The sequence below is a fragment of the Conger conger genome, chromosome 15 (assembly GCF_963514075.1).
Source record: "Conger conger chromosome 15, fConCon1.1, whole genome shotgun sequence".
NCBI lineage: Eukaryota > Metazoa > Chordata > Actinopteri > Anguilliformes > Congridae > Conger > Conger conger.
In genome coordinates this window covers 8,378,699-8,401,632 of record NC_083774.1, presented here as the reverse complement: position 1 = coordinate 8,401,632, position 22,934 = coordinate 8,378,699, and the positions used below count along the sequence as shown (strand labels likewise).

The 22,934-nt window shown below is 47.5% G+C and overlaps 1 protein-coding gene across 1 annotated transcript; it reads right to left on the bottom strand.

Annotated features, from left to right (window-relative positions):
• Positions 1 to 3,142: 3,142 nt before the first annotated feature.
• On the bottom strand, positions 3,143 to 22,892 carry tcf25 (transcription factor 25 (basic helix-loop-helix)). Its single transcript, XM_061221720.1, has 18 exons — positions 22,573 to 22,892; positions 22,137 to 22,292; positions 21,793 to 21,864; positions 21,252 to 21,376; positions 20,698 to 20,763; positions 20,511 to 20,593; positions 19,788 to 19,918; positions 19,214 to 19,313; positions 17,744 to 17,837; positions 16,704 to 16,796; positions 16,017 to 16,122; positions 15,385 to 15,544; positions 14,792 to 14,879; positions 11,133 to 11,291; positions 10,055 to 10,145; positions 9,184 to 9,263; positions 7,590 to 7,665; positions 3,143 to 5,093 (listed from the first exon to the last, which is right to left on the bottom strand). Exons 1-18 carry the CDS (start codon positions 22,783 to 22,785, stop codon positions 4,926 to 4,928), a joined length of 2,061 nt encoding a protein of 686 aa, XP_061077704.1. The 5' UTR covers positions 22,786 to 22,892; the 3' UTR covers positions 3,143 to 4,925.
• Positions 22,893 to 22,934: the final 42 nt, after the last annotated feature.

The following is a 22,934-nucleotide window of genomic DNA, read 5'->3' as shown; positions in this document are numbered from 1 at the left end:
GCTAGAAGTAGAAGTTAGAAACTCCCAATCTTTCATTTGAGCAAGAAAACATCAGCGCAAGCATTTTTCGGAAAGCCTGACGTCTGATGGACCTGTGTATCCACTGATGTGGCTTCAAACTGACTTTTGAAGGAGCAAGGGCATTCCTAATTAACTGGCCTAATTCACGGTCTCAATTTCCCGACTTCCTTTTCCCAGCCACTCCGGATGGGTGGAGCGAGGGGCAGAAAAGGAAAAAGAGGAGGGAAAAACAAGGGATTGGAACGAGCCCACGAACAGTGAGAATCCAGAGGGACGTCACATCCTCTGAAAGATTCAGAGACTGAGGGGCTTCATAGATTAGACATGGCCGCCACAATCAGAGCCATCAGGCGACACCACATGAAAGCCCACCATGACGCAGTCCATAGCTTTAGGTGAACTATGGAACAAGGCTTGCATTTGAGTGTTCAGCATGACAACTTCGCTCTTCCTGACACGTTTATCAAGTGATGTGATTGTTCTAAAATAAAACGGGAGGTTATGCAGTGAAGACTTGTGAAGTATTATTAAACTTTTCTTGCAGTTCCCAAGGTTACACCCGGAGCAGGCTGTGACCCAATTTAATGTGATCAGTGCATGTTAATGCTCATCACACTGCAATGGTTTAAATGGTTGAAAATTTAAACAGAAAGATTATTTTATTGGTTTAAATGTTTTAGGGGCAGCTTTGCAGGAACAGATCAAGCACAGTATGAGGCTAATTTCTATTTTGAAGGATTCTCAGTTCTCAATTTAGCACTTGATCTGTGTCTGTGCAACCGGCCCTTAAAAGTTTTCGCCCACAATGGACAGTATCCCCCAATACAAGTTTAGAAGAATCTGTAATCTGCCATTGGGTAAATGGTTGGCATTTATATAACGCCTTTATCCAAAGCGCTGTACAATTGATGCTTCTCATTCACCCATTCATACACACACATTCACACACCAACGGCGATTGGCTGCCATGCAAGGCACCGACCAGCTCGTCAGGAGCAAATGGCGGTTAGGTGTCTTGCTCAGGGACAGAGGATTGAACCGGCAATGCCAAATGCCATTAACGTAATGTAAATTCAGTTCTATTAGTTTTTATTTAAAATGGGGACAGACAGTTACAATACTGTGAAAGGTGTGTGAAGTGTGCTGTACACACCTACCTGGAGCATCACTTCTCATTCCCCTCTGAAGAAAGGGAAGGGAATCCTACCATTCAGGTATGTCTGTAGACTGTAGGAAAGAAGGGGGGGGGGGGCGGTCAGGCCAGAGAGCAGACACGTCTTACCAAGTGCATTCCCCCATCGATCCACACTCACACACTCACTCACACACTCACTCACACACTCACTCTCACACTCACTCTCACACTCACTCTCACACTCACTCTCACACTCACTCTCACACTCACTCTCACACTCACTCTCACACTCACTCTCACACTCACTCTCACACTCACTCTCACACTCACACACTCACTCACTCACACACTCACTCACACACTCACTCACACACTCACACACTCACTCACACACTCACTCACACACTCACTCACACACTCACTCACTCACTCACACACTCACTCTCACACTCACTCTCACACTCACACTCACTCTCACACTCACTCTCACACTCACACTCACACTCACACTCACACTCACACTCACACTCACACACTCACACACTCACACACTCACACACACTCACACACACTCACACACTCACACACTCACACACTCACACACTCACACACTCACACACTCACACACACTCACACACTCACACACTCACACACTCACACACTCACACACTCACACACTCACACACACACACACACACACACACACACACTCACACACTCACACACTCACACACAAACACACAAACACACAAACACACAAACACACAAACACACACACACACACACACACACACAAAGTGACCTCCAGCCTGCCTTCTGCAAACCTTCCCCCTGTGCAGCCACTGCAATGGATGTCTGCCCTTAGTGCGCGGCTGAAGCGGTCAGACTGTGTCAATGGACAGAGACAGCGCACTCTCACTCACAGCGAGAGGGGGACAACCCTGCTGGCTGCTGCACTAACTGCTGCACCACGAGGCACTCTCGCCCACAGGGGAACGGCCACGGTGCGGATTAGATTACGGACCATGTGACACGCCACAGCAGCCAGAGCCAGTGCCTGTGTGGACCCTGCTGCCAAACAGTTTTAGATCAGCTGACGTAACAGCCAATCAGATCACAACTAACACATACCTTCTCCTCATAGCGCAGTAACCAAGCCAAAGGAGCACCTGTCAATCACAATATCTTCTTCGCACATACCTCTCAGGGTGCTGAACGGCTTTTCTGCTCTGCACTGCTCTGCTCTCCCCTGCCGAGTACCATCTTGAGATGACGTGCGTGCATTTCATCTATTTCAATGACACACAAACAAAATCACAGGCCCCAGTAGCTGTCATGTGGGCCTTCAGGTGCCAGCCTGGATTTAGTTTGATACCACAATGCGCAAGACACAAAATTAAAAGGTTCTATCTGCGTTCTGAATAGCTGAGAGATATTGGGCTTCAAAGCTTGAAAAGCAGGGCAGTTCTTCATAGATCAAAATGACAGACACCCTAAAAGCAATCTGAATGTATATCAAGACGTGTTTATGACACCAACTCATTTTAGTGAAAGATGTCAGCTAAAACTTTTCAGTTAAAAGATTTCCACTCTGCCCCCGGGTACAGTCAGAAAGACAGTGTCCTTACCTGGAATAGTTTTACCTGCTGTCAAAATCTAATACACATATAAATCTATTGCTCAAAAACAATTGAACGCCACTTGTAAGTAAAATGTGGAAGAGAAAATTGTTGAATACCAATCTGAGAAATAAAATGAATTGTTCCATAGAGGAGCTTGGCTTCATGATTATCCAGCATTCAAAACCGTTCCCTTTTCTGATCCATATTCAGAACCATCACCAACCAAATTTGCTTTCTCTGCACATGCTAGAACTGTAAAACCTCTGTACGATAAAATTTAAAGCGTAAAATCCCTTTATAAAATAAAGGAAAAAAACGAACATGCAGAGTGTACTTATGAATCAGACACAGCTGGGATGCACAATGTCTTTTTCATGTTTTCATTTTTATAGAGAACAAACTTGCAGTTCCAACATTCATTGACATTTCATTTTTAGTGAATTGTTCACACAGCAAATTGTTAGGCAAGTCTGGATCTTCGTAGTTACCACCAGAGACATTTCCATCATAAAATTACAAGATCCAAAGGAATAGTTCACAGTCCGGTGTATGATTCTGATTGGCCCTGATAGTTTTTGTGCATTATGAAGGATAATTTAGAAATGTACTGAACTTTCCTATGATCAGATGGCTTCACAATGACAGATGTAGGGGATACAGGGGTTTGTGGTGTAAAACAAGACAATACCCATCAATAAACTTAAATCAGCTTGTCCAATTATGTTATGCCTCCAGAGATCATGTGTGTAGTACCCACCCATTATTAGAAATATATATGCAATATTTAATATTAATATTAACATTTTTGTTTTGCTGCACCAACCCAAGATAGACTGTGCTTGAGGAAAGAGGTTCTGGCAAAAGACTAAAACTGGTATTAATGATTATATGAAATATTAAAAGCTTAATACATTCCCTGTGCATCCTCTGTCCTACAAGCTGCCTTGAAGGTCCTTGAAGTGTATTTTACTACTTTAGACCACAACCCCCAGAATGCCCTATACCTGCCGCTGCAAAACACGCAGGATGTCAGAAACGTATTAAATGCTGGAAATACCCTTCAACACACCCAAACATTCGGCCAGTGGAAAGCAGGAATGAAACCTAAATATCAACAAAGCAAAACCCAGAAAGTGAACCATCTCTGAGAAATCCACTTCAGTACAGAGAACTGGCTTTGGGCAGCATTTACCAGCGATCTTACTGCAATAAGACCGCTTATACGGTATGTACTGCAAAAAAACACCTCTTTGAAAGTCAAGCTCTTCAAAATGAAGTATGAAGTAACACGATGCTTTTTCAAATAAAATTAAAGTCAAATCAAACACAATTTCGCTTGGAATTAAAACTCGCTGAGAAGTACAATAGATTTGTGGCTGAATAAGATGTTTCATCCAGCAATCTGATTTGTGTCAAGAAATAATTTGGTTTTAGTAGCCAGTTTTACAATTGGCTATTAAATGATATTAAGATATTTTGGGATTCTGTTTACTCAATCCTTTCCTTAGAATACACAAGATTGACTCTGCGACTCTGCCTTGTAGTGCAGCAGCCATGAGGCGCGGAGATGAGAAAGCCGTTTGTTTTTTACGCACAATGCACCCTTTGAATTCTCTAAACAAGCATACGGGGGGAAAGGGCTTTGCTGCTTCCTCTCGACACAGGGCCACTGACCCGGGACACAACATGGCCGCCCGAGGCCAGGGGCAGAACATGGCCGCCCAGGGCAGAACATGGCCGCCTCAGGCCAGGGGCAGAACATGGCCGCCCAGATGACTCCACAGCGAACAAGGCGAGATGGCAGCGTTCTGCAGCCTGAACAACAGGTCAGTGAAGACGTGATGTGAAGCAGCTAGGAGTATACGAATCAGTGTCACTGCACCAGAAAGCAGGTTCTCTCAGGACTGTGCCCATGTTACCCTAAGTCATTACCCAAACCCCATCTTCCTCTTCCTCTACCTCCTCTTCCAGCACCTCCTCATTCTCTTCTTACTCCCCCTCCTCCTCATCCTCCTACACCCATGGCTCAGTCCCAGCCATCATCCTCCTCCCTCTCCCCCCCGCCCCACTCCTCCTCCCCAGTTCAGTCCCACTCCTCTTCCTCTTCGCCTCTCCCTCTCCTCTTCCTCCTCCTCCTCCTCCTCGGCTCAGTCCCACTCCTCTTCGTCCCTCTCCGGGTTGTCATCCCGCGGTGGTTCCTGGAACTGGATGTTGGCTAGCATGTCCCTCATGGCCACCATCAGGCGGTTGACCTCCTGGTTCAGCTCCCGCCCCGCCCTGGCCACCTCACGCTCCTCCTCCGGCTGTGGGCCGGCCTACAGGGACATCAATCAGCACACTGAGCCAATCCTGGCCCGGCACGCCTTGGCGTCCACTGACGCCACGCCCTCCACTCATTCACAACATTTCACTCATTTCTCACATAAGCATTGTTTTTAGAGAACAACGGTCATCCTGTCATCATGGTCAACCTGGGTTCATATATGAATGCACTGTTTTACTTTCATCCTGTGATTCTATACCACTGCACTGTTTTGTCCATTGTTTTATCGTTGCCTTCTGTGAAGCCCTTTGAGATCATCTCTGTATGATGAAAAGCGCTGTATAAATAAAAGGTATCATTATTATTATTGTAACACTATTCTATACTCAATACTGCACACTTTGTGAGAATGTTACGCAAATCAGGGACGCACATAACTAATACCTCTATATCACTCATGATCAGCAGAAGAGAAGAGGCATCAGGCTGAGATTTTAAATATATACTTATGGAGAAATGCTTCACAAAATCATTACAAAGCACAGGTCTGATCCCCTCCCTTTCCCCTTCAAGAGGCCAATCATCTCCTCCCATGCCGTCCTTGTAAGAAAGAATCTGTTCTTAAGTGACCTACCTGGTTGAATAAAAGTTACAATGACAAGAAAATAATAAGATAATTTCAGCAATTACCTCAGTTCCCTCATCTGCAATTCCATCTTAAAAATCATTCAACTCAAAGTGGTACATGGGGGCTGCCTATAGGCTAGTGGTTTAGGTGCAGATGTGGGCCCTTGAGTAAGGCCCTTAACCCCACATTGCTCCACGGGAGATTGTCCCCTGCTTAGTCTAATTAACTGTAAGTCGCTTTGAACAAAAACGTCAGCTAAATAACTCATGTAAAGCATCACGAAAATTCAGAATGGTATAAGGGGGGATTGACTGAGGCTGCAATAACATGGCTTAAGTAGATAAAAAAAGATCAAAATAATAACAGAATTATCATTTTCAGCTATTTCAACTTTTATCTACAATTGTCACAGTTACCAAATCAGATACAGTAGTAATAAACATAAACGATACGAGATGTAGCTTCTTGATTTCTAAATAATAGTGCTATTCTTTTTGAAATGTTAAGCCCAACACTCTCTAAAAAATAACAGTGCCATTCAATTCGACATACTCAAGACAAACCCAGAATTGTTCTTACGAGGAGAGACGTCACCATCGTTTTCAACATCTCCTGAGTTTTACCCCGAGCGGGTCATCTGACGGAGAGATATTACAGAAAGGGAGACTGAGGGCTGCTCATATCTCATCACCAGACTGATTTAATTTTCCCCCTCCAAACTCTTCCTGTCATACAACTGAATATCTTGTAAAATTGCAATAAATAATGCCGGTCATAAATACATTCTTTACTTTTTCCTTTTTAAACCAAGTCAATGCTTGCAACAGACTAACGCCAGCCTGACCCTTCTTTATGAATAAAATAATTATTATTAATTAGAAAATGTTGAGCATGAGACCTGGAGCAGTCCTCTGCTTCATGGGTCAGTTCTATTTCCAGAGGCTGCTCCTAAAGAGATTACATGGTTTTATTTCAGAAACACAGCCTCAGTTTCTGTCGGGAAACACAGGCGGTTTCACCAAGCAATGCTCCTCAGCCCTCTAGCGTCACAATAACACAGAACAACAAGTCTGTGCACCAAAGACCCAGAAGAAGAATCAATCCTATTCATGTAAACACCCTTAGCACTAACAGCGAGTTTAAAAACGGATATTTACTAAATTAAAGATGAAAAACCAGAATTCTCCGATTAGATTTTCTGAAGCGGTTTTCCGTGATTAAAGCGCAGGTGCTCAGAGCAGACGCTGTAGATCGTGGAGATGGTAAGACATGGAGACGGTGGACTCTGTGAATGAGACACTGGGCTTCATTCAGGCCGGCTGGGCGTGTTCCAGGACAGAGGAAAACATGTTGTGTAACACGGAGACAGACTAGCTCTCTAGCCTACATACCCATCTGAACGCCACCACACGTCAGGAATCTGCTCCTGGACAATCTTTAACCAGTGGCTGGGTTTTTAGGCTAAGAGCGTGTGAGGGACTGAGGTCTCCTAATAACGTTAAGGTACCAGGACCCACTCAGTTGGGTTATTCTCTGAAGTGCCCCATTCGCTGCGTTGAGAGCAAGCCGATGGCTCAGAATGGTTTGCTTTATCAACAATGGCAATAAGGGCTTCATGTGTAGTCTTAACATTCTGTATACTTCCCTTGTCCTAAGCGACACTTCACTAAACCCTTAAAATAGAGCAGCTTAATTGAATTTTAAACCACAAATCTATTTTGCGCGAAGAAACAACCTGTCACACTCATCAAAAGCTTTGTCATCAAATTTCAAGTTGAAAAAATATCATTTCGGGGATATTCTCTGCTGTTAAACATAGTGGCGGGTCATTTTTGACCCTTAAGACAACACGAGGGTTAGAGAGAGACTACAGAGCAATGCCTACTCTTTGGCAGCAGGGGTGGAGGGGCATTCACTCACCTGCAGGTTGAAGTTGGGCAGCAGGGACCGGAAGAACAGAGATAAAGTACTCTCATTTGAGGCTGTCCCATTCTGCCTGAAAACACAGCACAGCAGGACAACAATCAAAACACGCCCTGTATCACTATATTCCACTCCGGCTTGTTCTCTCTGCATTACAGACGAGACAAAAACAAGAAAATAAGTTGTTCAAAAAAGACACCTCACAAAAAGAATGATTTATGAAAGTGCCCATTTAAAGCCCTTCTGTAATAAATCAGCAGGAAATAGACCACGGGGCTCAGGCAGTCAAGGCCCATCCGCACCAAGAACTACAACTACGACCATACCCAGAACGATAACAATGTGAGCATCCACACTGATGAATGATAATGTTCCGTAAACAGCCTCTCAGCTACGACATCTGCTAGTTTGAACGTGATGGCCTGTAAATTCTGATGAATTTTGATTGGCAGTCAGCGTTTTTATCATTCATGCAAAAAAAAAAAAAAAAAGCACTCTGAAAGTGATCCCAATGATATCATTCATCATGTCGATGTCATAGCCGTAGTGCGGATTTTAAGAATGTCACATTTATAGTTACTGTTAATAGTTATCGTTCTTGGGGTGGACGCTCCTTAAGGGATGGCGTGTGTGCCAGTGCAGTTGCTGTATCCAGAGAGGGGGGGGGGGGTATTGTAGTCAGCTGGATGTCTATGACGATTAGAAACAGCCTGACTGCGCCACCTATAGAGACACACCTCAATTGCAAAAGCGTTTTCTCAGCCTCGTTTCAACCAGGTCCTTCCGCTACAACCGAGTCCCCGCCAGCTATTTCCTAACCCTAACCCTAAACCTAACTTCCACTTTCTGCAGGGATTTCAGAGGGACCCGTGCAACTGCCAAGATGCCCCTGCCACACCGCATGACTTATATTTTGGATTAATAAAATTAAGAGCAACACTGTATTCAATAAGGCACAGTGTGGGCAGGACCGGGCACTCGAGGACTGCCTGTCCTCACACCTGAAGGGGACGGGGCGAACAGAGGGAGAGAGAGCAGCGTCTGAGACCCAGAGACTAGGCCAGGCTGCCCAACCCTGTTCCTGGAGACATACTGTCCTGTAAGGCCTACTGAGCCCAATCTAGCAGCACAGTAATTTAATCATTTATTATTTAGCGGACGCTTTTATCCAAAGCGACTTACAGCTGATCAGACCAAGCAGGGTCCAATCCCCCTAGAGCAATGTGGGGTTAAAGGCCTTGGTCAAGGGCCAACAGCTGTGCGGATCTTATCGTGGCTACACTGGGGCTTGAACCACCAACCGTCCAGGTTCCAGCCAAGTACCTGAGCCACTAGACTACAGACAGCCCAGCTCCTGCAACTGCAGACTCCTGGTGTGAGTGCTCACACCATCCTGGACTAAGGCTCTGGACTCAGCCAGCTCTTGGTGCGAGAGCCTTCACAAGCTGAGCCCCCCGCACTCCAGTTTAAATTCAGATAAGTAAATGAGGAGGATAAAAATGATGCTAAAAGAAGCTAAACAGCAACGACGTTGCCTCAGAAACAAGCACACATCAAGAGTACACGGGAGACATTTCTGAACTGTGTTTACCTTTCAGGCCTGACGTATGACATCACAGAGTCCAGAGGGGGCAGAGGGTCAAATCCCATGACTGGCTGAGTGGTCACTTCCTGAACAGAAACAAGATGGCCGGTTATCTCATCAAGTGCACATACAGTACTGGATAATTTGATGATGTCTTGAAACACACAGCCAAGCGTCTATTAAAATAATGCCAGCTTACATTCTTCATGTAATTCAGCTGCAGTTCACCTGCAGTACCTTAAATAAAGGTAGAGGAGTAGGGGGTTCCCTGGTGTATTGGCTAAATCCCCAAACTGCTTCTTTTAATCTGCCTCCTAATCACCCCTGATTCAATTGGCCATCTAATTGTTCTATCCCTCTCCACCACAGCTCAGGGTTAAGGGCCTTGCTCAAGGGCCCAACAGCTGTGTGGACCTTATCGTGGCTACACCGGGGTTTGAACCACTGATCTTCTGGGTCTCAGCCATGTACCTTTGGCACTCGACTACAGGCGGCTCCTATATGGGGGGGCTGACGGAGGCTGCAAAGACACTGCTTAAGTAGCTATATGAATATAAACTCGACATTCTATACTGTGTCACTTGACCAGATGTTTTCACGTTAACGGTCTCCTGTTGACGGGCGTGTGCATGAATCAGCCTCTTTCATCGAAGGTCGGCACCGCCGGCGGTGTAAACTCAAAGTGAAAGCAAAGCAGCAAACACGAGGTTAATCCTGAAACACCATTCTCTCCCTGTGCACTTTGTGAACTGTGTGTGTGACCAGCCCTTCAGAAGCCCCGCAGCTGAAGCCCCGCAGCTGAAGCCCCGCAGCTGAAGCCCCGCAGCTGAAGCCCCGCAGCAGAAGCCCCGCAGCAACACGGCCGGCCCTCTCTCACCAGGGGCAGGGTCGCCGTGGCCTCCTTGATTTCAGACAGGATGACATGGCGGTGGATGTTCCGCGGCGCACTCTGATACCTCTGCTTCCTCCTGAGGAAACAAAATGGAGACGGTACAGCACCATTTCACAGGCGAAGGCTTACGCCACAAAAACAAAGTGAACTCATGAAGGTACGTTATTGTGGAAAATGATATTTCCCTTGCTATGTGGATTTTAAAGGAGCTGAAGGCACTATAAAAAGGCTGTGAAAGTATAAAAACGCACAGTCCCCAAATAAATCCACGAAACCTGTATGAAGTATTATATATTTTCTTTAATCAAGCCATTTCAATTTAAGTTGTGACATCACAACGATACACTCATGTGCTTCAGCGCTGACCACCTTGTAGCCAAACAACAAATCCAAGCTAATCGATATCAATAAGCCTTAAAGACACAGTCACTAAAACAGCCTGTTCTTGCTAGAGCTTATGAGAGGCACTGGAGAATGGAAAACTGGCTAGATTATTTTTGGAACTTAAAACTTCTAACACACAAACTTCTAATGGCTATTAGGACCTAAAATACATAATATGGGACCTTTAATACAGTTTTACCAAATACTGGTCGAAGTGATATAACAACTCCTCAGTAAAAGCCTGGCCCCTCCTCATTCCTCATTACAAGCATAAGGACAACATTTATTTCATTAATGGGGCTGCTGACCCAATTCATCAGAAAAATCAGTGTCCAGCTTCGACGAACAGCCAAGGCTGCACTCGAGACATGAAGAAAAACTGTATCCTCTGTGTACACAAGAAGAGAACAGGGCATTCGGGGGGTGACGGCTGGGGGATATTTATTATTTATCCTCCACACTTATTATTTATCCTCCACACTTTCCATGACCAAGTGGCAGAAGAGCAACACAGAGAGTGTACTGTGCAGGAATGTCGCAGAACTCAGATGGTCAGCTGCTTCTCATTTTGTGGAGTTAACTGTGTGAGAGCATGTGTCTTTCCCCATTAGCCACTGCAGCTGTATGTGTGAACCAGGGCCAGGACCAGGGCCAGATAGAGGGGTAGCGGATGCCTTACTTGTTAGCACTGTCTTCCACGAGCGGATCCTTGGAGTCCACCCTGCGCAGGACCTCCCTCACGTTGCCCTCCAGCCACACCATCACCCCGCCCTCCTTCCACAGGGCGAAGCTGCGGCCCACGTACAGAGAGACCAGCTCACTCAGAGCGGGGGGCTGCCTGCACACAGAGGGGGAGATGAGACCAGCTCACTCAGACAGAGAGAGAGACCAGCCCACTCAGAGAGAGAGAGAGAGAGAGAGAGAGAGACCAGCTCACTCAGACAGAGAGAGAGACCAGCCCACTCAGAGAGAGAGACCAGCCCACTCAGAGAGAGAGAGAGAGAGAGAGAGAGAGAGACCAGCTCACTCAGAGAGAGAGAGAGACCAGCTCACTCAGAGAGAGAGAGACCAGCTCACTCAGACAGAGAGAGACCAGCTCACTCAGACAGAGAGAGAGACCAGCTCACTCAGACAGAGAGAGAGAGACCAGCTCACTCAGACAGAGAGAGAGAGACCAGCTCACTCAGACAGAGAGAGAGAGACCAGCTCACTCAGACAGAGAGAGAGACCAGCTCACTCAGACAGAGAGAGAGACCAGCTCACTCAGACAGAGAGAGAGACCAGCTCACTCAGACAGAGAGAGAGAGACCAGCTCACTCAGACAGAGAGAGAGACCAGCTCACTCAGACAGAGAGAGAGAGAGAGAGAGAGAGAGAGAGACCAGCTCACTCAGAGAGAGAGAGAGAGAGAGAGAGAGAGAGAGAGAGAGAGAGAGAGACCAGCTCACTCAGACAGAGAGAGACCAGCTCACTCAGACAGAGAGAGAGACCAGCTCACTCAGACAGAGAGAGAGACCAGCTCACTCAGACAGAGAGAGAGACCAGCTCACTCAGACAGAGAGAGAGACCAGCTCACTCAGACAGGGAGAGAGACCAGCTCACTCAGACAGGGAGAGAGACCAGCTCACTCAGACAGGGAGAGAGACCAGCTCACTCAGACAGGGAGAGAGACCAGCTCACTCAGACAGGGAGAGAGACCAGCTCACTCAGACAGGGAGAGAGACCAGCTCACTCAGACAGGGAGAGAGACCAGCTCACTCAGACAGGGAGAGAGACCAGCTCACTCAGACAGGGAGAGAGACCAGCTCACTCAGACAGGGAGAGAGACCAGCTCACTCAGACAGGGAGAGAGACCAGCTCACTCAGACATGGAGAGAGACCAGCTCACTCAGACATGGAGAGAGACCAGCTCACTCAGACAGAGAGAGAGAGACCAGCTCACTCAGACAGAGAGAGAGAGACCAGCTCACTCAGACAGAGAGAGAGAGAGAGAGAGAGAGAGAGAGAGAGAGAGAGAGAGAGAGAGAGAGAGACCAGCTCAATCAGACAGAGAGAGAGACCAGCTCACTCAGACAGAGAGAGAGACACCAGCTCACTCAGACAGAGAGAGAGACCAGCTCACTCAGAGAGAGAGAGAGACCAGCCCACTCAGACAGAGAGAGAGAGAGAGAGAGAGAGAGAGAGAGAGAGAGAGAGGGGGAGAGAGAGAGACCAGCTCACTCAGACAGAGAGAGAGAGAGAGAGAGACCAGCTCACTCAGACAGAGAGAGAGAGAGACCAGCTCACTCAGACAGAGAGAGAGAGAGACCAGCTCACTCAGACAGAGAGAGAGAGAGACCAGCTCACTCAGACAGAGAGAGAGAGAGACCAGCTCACTCAGACAGAGAGAGAGAGAGACCAGCTCACTCAGACAGAGAGAGAGAGAGACCAGCTCACTCAGACAGAGAGAGAGAGACCAGCTCACTCAGACAGAGAGAGAGAGACCAGCTCACTCAGACAGAGAGAGAGAGACCAGCTCACTCAGACAGAGAGAGAGACCAGCTCACTCAGACAGAGAGAGAGACCAGCTCACTCAGACAGAGAGAGAGACCAGCTCACTCAGACAGAGAGAGAGAGACCAGCTCACTCAGACAGAGAGAGACCAGCTCACTCAGACAGAGAGAGAGAGAGAGAGAGAGAGAGACCAGCTCACTCAGAGAGAGAGAGAGAGAGAGAGAGAGAGAGAGAGAGAGACCAGCTCACTCAGACAGAGAGAGACCAGCTCACTCAGACAGAGAGAGAGACCAGCTCACTCAGACAGAGAGAGAGACCAGCTCACTCAGACAGAGAGAGAGACCAGCTCACTCAGACAGGGAGAGAGACCAGCTCACTCAGACAGGGAGAGAGACCAGCTCACTCAGACAGGGAGAGAGACCAGCTCACTCAGACAGGGAGAGAGACCAGCTCACTCAGACAGGGAGAGAGACCAGCTCACTCAGACAGGGAGAGAGACCAGCTCACTCAGACAGGGAGAGAGACCAGCTCACTCAGACAGGGAGAGAGACCAGCTCACTCAGACAGGGAGAGAGACCAGCTCACTCAGACAGGGAGAGAGACCAGCTCACTCAGACAGGGAGAGAGACCAGCTCACTCAGACAGGGAGAGAGACCAGCTCACTCAGACATGGAGAGAGACCAGCTCACTCAGACATGGAGAGAGACCAGCTCACTCAGACAGAGAGAGAGAGACCAGCTCACTCAGACAGAGAGAGAGAGACCAGCTCACTCAGACAGAGAGAGAGAGAGAGAGAGAGAGAGAGAGAGAGAGAGAGAGAGAGAGAGAGAGAGACCAGCTCAATCAGACAGAGAGAGAGACCAGCTCACTCAGACAGAGAGAGAGACACCAGCTCACTCAGACAGAGAGAGAGACCAGCTCACTCAGAGAGAGAGAGAGACCAGCCCACTCAGACAGAGAGAGAGAGAGAGAGAGAGAGAGAGAGAGAGAGGGGGAGAGAGAGAGACCAGCTCACTCAGACAGAGAGAGAGAGAGAGAGAGACCAGCTCACTCAGACAGAGAGAGAGAGAGACCAGCTCACTCAGACAGAGAGAGAGAGAGACCAGCTCACTCAGACAGAGAGAGAGAGAGACCAGCTCACTCAGACAGAGAGAGAGAGAGACCAGCTCACTCAGACAGAGAGAGAGAGAGACCAGCTCACTCAGACAGAGAGAGAGAGAGACCAGCTCACTCAGACAGAGAGAGAGAGAGACCAGCTCACTCAGACAGAGAGAGAGAGAGACCAGCTCACTCAGACAGAGAGAGAGAGAGACCAGCTCACTCAGACAGAGAGAGAGACCAGCTCACTCAGAGCAGGGGGCTGCCTGCACACAGAGGGGGAGATGAGAGACCAGCTCAGTCAGACAGAGTGAGAGAGAGACCAGCTCATGAGATGAGGGGACCACTGGCAGAACATAACGTACTGTAACGTAAAACTAACATGACACACTGTAAGGTAATGTAACATACTGTGATGAAACAATGTCACATGACACACTGTAACGTCACGCAACGTAACATAATGTAACGTAATGCAGTGGAGCCGAACATAACATTACATAACATACTGTAACTTACATACATAACACTCCAACCCTGGTCCAGGCAGGCTACAGGGTCTGTTGGTTTTTGTTTTCACCTTAAAATCAGCACCCTGTTGAGACCCAGGTAACCAGGTGAGGCAAGTGTGTAACCAACGCTAATTGATTAATTAAGCGCAGAGTAACCATAAAAACCATCAGACCCAGTAGTTCTCCAGGACCGTGGTTAGAGATCACCGACCTAACATAACATTATATAATTTTACCCCAGTTGGCTTTTGGGTCCGAAGAACACGTGGGAGGACACGGCTGTGTCAGGCTGCACTGTGCACAGATCCAGCAGGGGCAGCAGGACTGCACACACAGGAACACACACACAGGAACACATCATCATTCAATCAACGGCCCCAAAATAATATCAGTACTGAGCACTCACTTAGAGCTCTGATGAAATTACAACACCCTGTACCACAAAACTCAACAATGCAACAATTACAGCCACTTTCACTGAGGATTTCCCAACTACTGGACAAGAAGAACCCACAGGAAAATGTAGTCGCAATCTGTTTTTCTTCACCCAATGCCTCCCCACCTGCCAATTTCCTTTAAGTTATTGTGTTATTAGGACAATACAGTAATACGTTGTGGATAAATCAGGAACAGATTACATCACTCTCTCTCTCAGGCACATCGGCTCCCCTGCTGTGCAGTCTCTGCGGCTCCAGACTAACAACATGGCCGCGCTGGTGAACTCGACTTCCCGGGCTACACTTTTCAGGAGCCCATGGACAGCCAGCGGGTGACGTACAGTCACAGACACTCGGTCTGTGTCCTCCTGCAGTCCGTGGTTCAGACTCACCGCTGGGGAACATGATCAGGGCATTCTGGAGCAGTTGGTCAGACCTCTGCTTCATGTGGCCGCTCTCCGCCTCGGGCAGGTCCTCCTGCAGGCTCAGGTGGTAGTAGGCCAGCGCGACGGAGAAGGCAAAGTTGGGCAGCTGGGACAGGTTCCGGTGCACCTGACGTAGAGAGACATTTCAGCATCGGGGCAGATGAGTAATACAGATGCGTGGTAGTCCTCCAGGCCACTGCAAAGTTCAGTAGAGCAGCGCTGCTATACTGGTATATAATATAAACACACATGTATGTTAATATATATAACTCAGCATAGATTTGAGGCATCATAAAAAAATAAATTAAAAAAATAAGTAAGAAATGGTCAGTTTTCTGGTCTGAATTTGCAAAAATGTAAAATACAGCAGACAGCAATCATCTCAATCATCTTCAATCATCTTCAGTCATCTCCCCAGTGTCAAAGAAAAGACAGGATGGCAGCTCCAGAACCCACCCCACTGCTCTGTTCACCCTGCCTGAACCTGCACCATCGCCCACTCAGAGTAGCAGCACAACAAATGCCTGTAAATAACGTCATATTTAGGTGTTGAGAACAAGACCCGCCCTCAGCCACTCCCTCGGGCACGCCCCCCTAACCTCCCACTCGTCGTAGAGCCGTATGAGGGAGGTGTACTCTCGCGAGCGCAGCGACAGGAAGTCCACCAGGAGCAGCATGCACAGGGGGTCATTCTCCGGGTCCAGGCTGGGGGGGGGCGGGGGGAGGAGAGAGGGGGGGTTACAGAATCTGTAAAAAACAGACTGCTGGTTCTTGTGAATTCATTTATTTTAAAGGTTCCGTATTGCACACCTTTTCAGCGTTTCATTTGTTGCCCTGATATCCATACAAAGACAAGCATGTACCAGAAACGATCTCAGTTTTACATGGTCATTCTCCAGCGCCTCTCATGAGCTGAACCAAGAACAGGACGTTTTGGTGACTGTGTCTTTAAGGCTCATTGACGTCAAAGAACTTCTGTTCTGATTGGCTGTCTAGCCCAGACTAACTGAACGCTGTCTGTGCCAGTATGGGACCTCGAAATTGAGCTGAATGGCTGGAAGATTTTACCATCTAGGATAGGTGAGGTTTTACTGAATGACAATCCAGTCCAACATATCAAAATTCAGACATTGTGAAAGGTTTAGCTTTCAGTGGGCAGAGTAACAGTGGAGGAAGAGTTTTGCCATTATTTGGGGTGCTGAGGGACTTTTTTTTTTTATCACATAGTAAGATGGCCACCAACCTCCACAGTTTCTCTGTAGCCCCTCCCAGCCTTCCCAGCATACCTCAGGATGAGCTTGCAGTACTCCAGGGCAGTCCGTGGGCAGCCTCTCTTCTCCAGAAACATCATGTGCTTGTAGAGAGCCAGATAGAACGCCCTGCAGCCCCACAAACAGGACAGGGAGGATTTAGAAAGCACACACAAATCAATGATCCGATTAATCCCTTCCCAGAACACGGTCTAAAAAAACTCCAACAGAGGCGCCAGTACTGAGCTATGTGACACACCACTGCTCTGGGTAAAGGCTAAAAACAGACACAATCAGAGCATAAAACTACCGTGTGAACTACAGAGAACCAGTCCGTTAGAGAACTGGCATTGGAATTCTGTGGCTGCATTCTGAATATATTTCAAATTTCACATTTAAACAGCACAACCGAAAATGCTACATTTCCACTGAAAACATAGACGTCATTTTACCACCTATACAAAAACTATTTTCAGAACCGGTTACAGCCATAAAGATAACATTAAAACAGTGTCAACACAAATGAAAAGCGTGAATCATTCTACAATGGAATGCAAATTATGGAAATGGTAAACTTTAGTTCATTAACAAATTAACTAAAAATAAAATTAATGTGCAGTATGCATGTAGTTTTAAACCTGGCTTGGAAGATGGCTTTAAAAAACAAGTAAAAACGTTATCCCAAACATTCTATTCTATTTATACGCAAATCACGCAAATACTGATATAGTAGATATTCAGGTTTTGTTTCTGCACTGGACCCTTTTCTCGTCAGAACTCACAACAGGAAATTAACTAAATATGGAGACATAGGCCACAGATTACTTTTATGATTCAACATTCACATTTAAAAAACTAAAATAAGGGCCCCTCTAAGAGTCTAAGAGTGTATTGTGTACCCCTTCTGGGGGGCAAGGAGCGAGACCTGGTGAAACAGACTGAGGCAGGGAGCAGAGCCGTTTGTCCTGACGAAGACCATGTTGTTCTGCGTTTTCCTGTTCTCTGGCAGCTGCATGTTTTTTTCCTGTACCTGACGTGGGTTGTATTTATTTCTCATTGCAGAGAGCAGAGCTGACCTGTTCTCCGGCCGCTGGTAGCCCAGGCGGCTGGTCCCGGATGTCAGGCTGAAGACTGGATGGAACGCACACTCAAAGCTGTACAGGGCACGCTCTGAAACATACACACACACACATAGGGTGGAACGCACACTCAAAGCTGTACAGGGCTCTCTCTGAAACACACACACACAGGGTGGAAGCACACTCAAAGCTGTACAGGGAATGCTCTGAAACACACACACACAGTGTAGAACGCACACTCAAAGCTGTACAGGGCTCTCTCTGAAACACACACACACACACACACACACACAGGGTGGAACGCACACTCAAAGCTGTACAGGGCTCTCTCTGAAACACACACACACACACACACACACACAGGGTGGAACGCACACTCAAAGCTTTACAGGGAATGCCCTGAAACACACACACACATACATACACACACAGGGTGGAACGCACACTCAAAGCTGTACAGGGCTCTCTCTGAAACACACACACACAGGGTGGAACGCACACTCAAAGCTGTACAGGGAATGCTCTGAAACACACACACACAGTGTAGAACGCACACTCAAAGCTGTACAGGGCTCTCTCTGAACACACACACACACACACACACACACACACACACACACACACACACACACACACAGGGTGGAACGCACACTCAAAGCTGTACAGGGCTCTCTCTGAAACACACACACACACACACACACACACAGGGTGGAACGCACACTCAAAGCTTTACAGGGAATGCCCTGAAACACACACACACACACACACACACACAGGGTGGAACGCACACTCAAAGCTGTACAGGGAATGCTCTGGAACACACACACACACACAGGGTAGAACGCACACTCAAAGCTGTACAGGGCTCTCTCTGAAACACACACACACACAGGGTGGAACGCACACTCAAAGCTGTACAGGGCCCGCTCTGAAACACACACACACACACACACACACACACACACACACACACAAGGTGTAACGCACACTCAAAGCTGTACAGGGCCCTCTCTGGATCCGTAGATACACCGCCTTCACAGGCATACTTCAACAGAACAACATCAAGGTCTTAATAAAATAATACCTCATCAACAAAACAAGACATGTATATTTCATTCTACAGTTAGGTCCCATAACAGGCTAACAGAAAAAAGCATGTTGTCATAATGATTAAAGTAGGGCAGAGATAAACAACAAACAGACACCTCCCTCTGCTGGACACAAGAATAATGATAATTTGTGTAGAAGAACAGAAAAGAAGCCAGGAAACAAGAACACAATCATATTACAGGTCATGGCCATTATGATACTATTATTCCTGGGATCTCATACATTTCAGTGCTTCATTAATCATGACACCAACTGCCAAACAAAGAATCTCAGCAAGAAACAGTTCAATATATTCAAATAGGGATAAAAACAAAAAAACAATTCCATAAAAATATCGGCCCACACTGCCCCACTCACCAACCAGATCCCGCGCCATTTCCTGGTCCTCCTGGATGCGGCAGACATCTGACAGCTGCAGCAGGGAGTCGATGTGGAAGGGGTTAATCTGCAGTAGAGCCTAACAGAGAGGACACCGTCAGAACTGGGCCAGACAGGCACCACATAGCCAGCTTCCCACAGCCATCTTCACCCAAACATGTTTACAGACCAAACATTATCCCCTCCCTGACTGCACCTACCCCCACCACGCCCACCCCCTACAGTCTCTACAGCCTAAAGCAGTGGCCCTCATTCCTGTTCCTGGAGAGCCGCAGGGCGTGCTGGTTTCTGTTTTAGCCTTCAAATCAGCATCCAATTCAGACCAAAGAAACTAGGTGAGGCAAGTTAGGACCAGGAGTGAGGACCCCAGCACACCCTGTGGATCTCCAGGACCAGGAGTGGGGACCCCACCACACCCTGCGGCTCTCCAGGACCAGGAGTGAGGACCCCAGCACACCCTGCGGCTCTCCAGGACCAGGAGTGAGGACCACAGCAGACCCTGCGGCTCTCCAGGACCTGGAGTGAGGACCGCTGCCTGAGACACGATACCTACCACAATGTTGTTGGGATCCATGGACTCGACCGCATCCAGGAACTTGAACTGGACCTGCTGGTAGTCGCGGTTGTGCTCGAAGGTGAAGTGCTGCAGGCCGTCCCTGGACTCCAGCAGACTCATGGAGATCCCTGAGGGGGTGGAGAGGGGTGGAGGGGCAGAACGGAGGAGCAACGGGTGAGCTTCTGCACTTCATGACATACTGTGCAATTACATACTAATGACAGTAATACAGTCAGCTGTCCCACAACACCATCAATCATTAAACATTTTAAACCAAGGACCATAATGGAAATAAGTATTGGACTTTTTTTTTGTGTAATCCTTGACAATTATTTTAATGAAGCTTGAACTTGAACTCCCCTCCAAGGAATGCAACCCAGCTCCAATTAAATCTGGTTCTGTTCTTCCCAGGATAATTGATAAATGATTACCACAGGCCCAGGTCCTGGCCGGCCCTCTACACTCTGCCATTACTGGGCAACTTGATCCTGATGCACGGTAACTGGAAAAATAGTTACTACTAATGGGGGTACAATAGTGTGCTCCTACACTTCTCCGATTAGCAGCACATGTGCTCCAGCAGAGCCCTCCCCTCATCACTGAATAACCGTTCGCTGAAAATATCCAGACTACCCTTGAAAGAAAGGGTGGGTACTGTGCCTCAACAGGGGGACTTCAGGCCAAAGAGGGTAAAGCTTCACACAGAAGAGCGATGCTCACCTGGTCTGCTGAAGCGGGGCCAGGTGTCTTTGGGGATGGTCATCCAGGTGCTGCGGTGAAACTGCCTCTGCCTCTGCCGGGGCCTGAGGAACGGGGCGGTCAGAGGTCAGAGGTCAAAGGCCACGAGGCCTCACTGGAACAGCCTCAGCTTACCACCGCAAAGAAAAAAAACGAACTCTGAACCTACCTTTGGTCCCCCAAAACTGCACGAGCTCCAAAATATCTCTTCAGCTCCGTCTCAGAGTTCAGGTTCCTGTCGAGGGGAGGGAGAGAGAGGGAGACGGTCAAACTTTCACTTGCAAAGTGAAGTGAACAGTATACTCAGTCACAATTTGCATCACTTTAATCAGCCTCACTGTGTGCAGCAATCAACTTCCGATTAGAAAACTTAAACATTTATGTGAGGCCCGATGATGCGATTCATTGAAATTGGCACTGATAAATGGTAAATGGTCTGCATTTATATAGCGCCTTTATCCTAAGCGCGGTCGCTTTGGATAAAGGCACCAACCAGCTCGTCAGGAGCAATTGGGGGTCAGGTGTCTTCCTCAGGGACACTTCGACACACACGGGGCGGGATCGAACCGGCAACCCACCCGACTGCCAGACGACCGCTCTTACCTCCTGAGCTAATGCCACCTGCTGCAGGATTATATCTTGATTGATTGGCTATATTCCATCGGCTGCAGCCCCTGCATTGCCTGGAATGACGTGTTTATTACCTGGCTGATTTGTACTCACCTGTGCTCCACATAGAGCACGTATCTGCTGCCTGCGCTGCTGCAGCTGTCCTTCTCATGGGAAAGGCCATTGGTCGTCTCTATGCTTTCAAGCAAGGCATCGATATCATCTCCTGCTGCCTCTTCCTGGTGTGGGAAAAGCAGTCCATTATCATCACAAAAGGGGGGAGGGCTGAGTCGGGGGATAAGTCTATTGGCTAAGGTACATGACTGGGACCCGGAAGGTTGTGGGTTCAAGGCCCCGTGTAGCCACAATAAGATCGGCACAGCTGTTGGGCTCTTCAATAAGGGCCTTAACCCCACATTGCTCCAGGGGGAGATTGTTTACTCTCATCAACTGTAAGTCGCTTTGGATAAAAGCATCAGCTAAATAACTTAATTAATTCAACACACAGACATTGATGCCTAAAGCAGGGTTTCTTCGAGGCAAATACCTGTGATGCCCCACACACACACACACACACACTCACAGCATGGAGTCGAGCGAGCAACTTTCTCCACCGAAAGGTTGTGGCAGGCACTTTTTTTAAAAACAGACGTACCCGTGTCTCTCCTGCCGAGGCTTTTTTCTTCTTCCTTTTCTTCTTTTTGTGAGCTTTGTTCTCGACATTACACTGACCAACAAAAAACATCAAAGAACAAACCAGACACCATTAGAAGAATATTACACAACACAGACATCTTTATCACGGGAAATCGGGTTCACTTTAAAAGTGATTAAGTGTGACAGTGAATAATCCATTCCTAAACTGAGCGTACTCCACAATGGACATTAGAGGTAGAGTAGTTCCACGGCAAAGACAAATCTAAGTTAGTTGTTTTCAATGTGGTTTCCACAAAATGTATATTTTCAAAAGAACGGATAGTGGTATGCATCTCTTCTTACCGTTCCTTTCTCGGTCTCAGGCAGCTTTTCACCTTTCTCGGTGTCCTCCTTATTCTCGCTCTTCTCCTTGCTTTCCTCGCTGCTCAGGTGTCCTAGACTGGCGGTCGCCTCTTCGTCCGCAGGTTGTTTCTCTGCGTCATTTTCAGCATCACATATCTGCGGAGAAGAGAAACGCATCGGTATTGCATTGGTCAGATTAGGAAAACCCCAACCCGGCTAGATGTGTAGAGGGCTAACGTTTGCTAATCAAACGAGCAACGAAAAACAATTCCGACTATCCGCGCAGCTAACTGAATGAGAACAACGTGAACAGGCTTAGTCAATACGGCTAAAGTTAACTAACAACCTAACATGTTGCTGAACATCTAGCTAAACGATGTCATACGATCTGTATTAGAATGCACTAGCCATCTAGCCAACTACCCAGATACTTTACCAGCTCGTATATATTGCTGAGGTTTTTCTGCGACTTATTCTTCTTTGCTTTCCGGCTGGTGTTCTTCTTAGCTGGCTCTAAGAGACCGTCGTCCTGTTTTTCTTCTTCCAAGTCCGGGGCCTGTTCTCCATCGTCCGTCTGTAAATATCCGAGGTCTATGGCCTCCTGTCCCCGCTGTCTCCCCTTCAGTCTACGCAGAGCACGACTCGACATCGTCCCGGGACCGGATAACAAGCTAGCTCCACTCTCAGACAGCCTCAACCACTTCAGCCACAACACAACATCATCACGCTACGAACTTTCTCATTGGATAACCATGAGGAAATTGCATCACGGTACCTGGAAGTGACATCATAAAATAC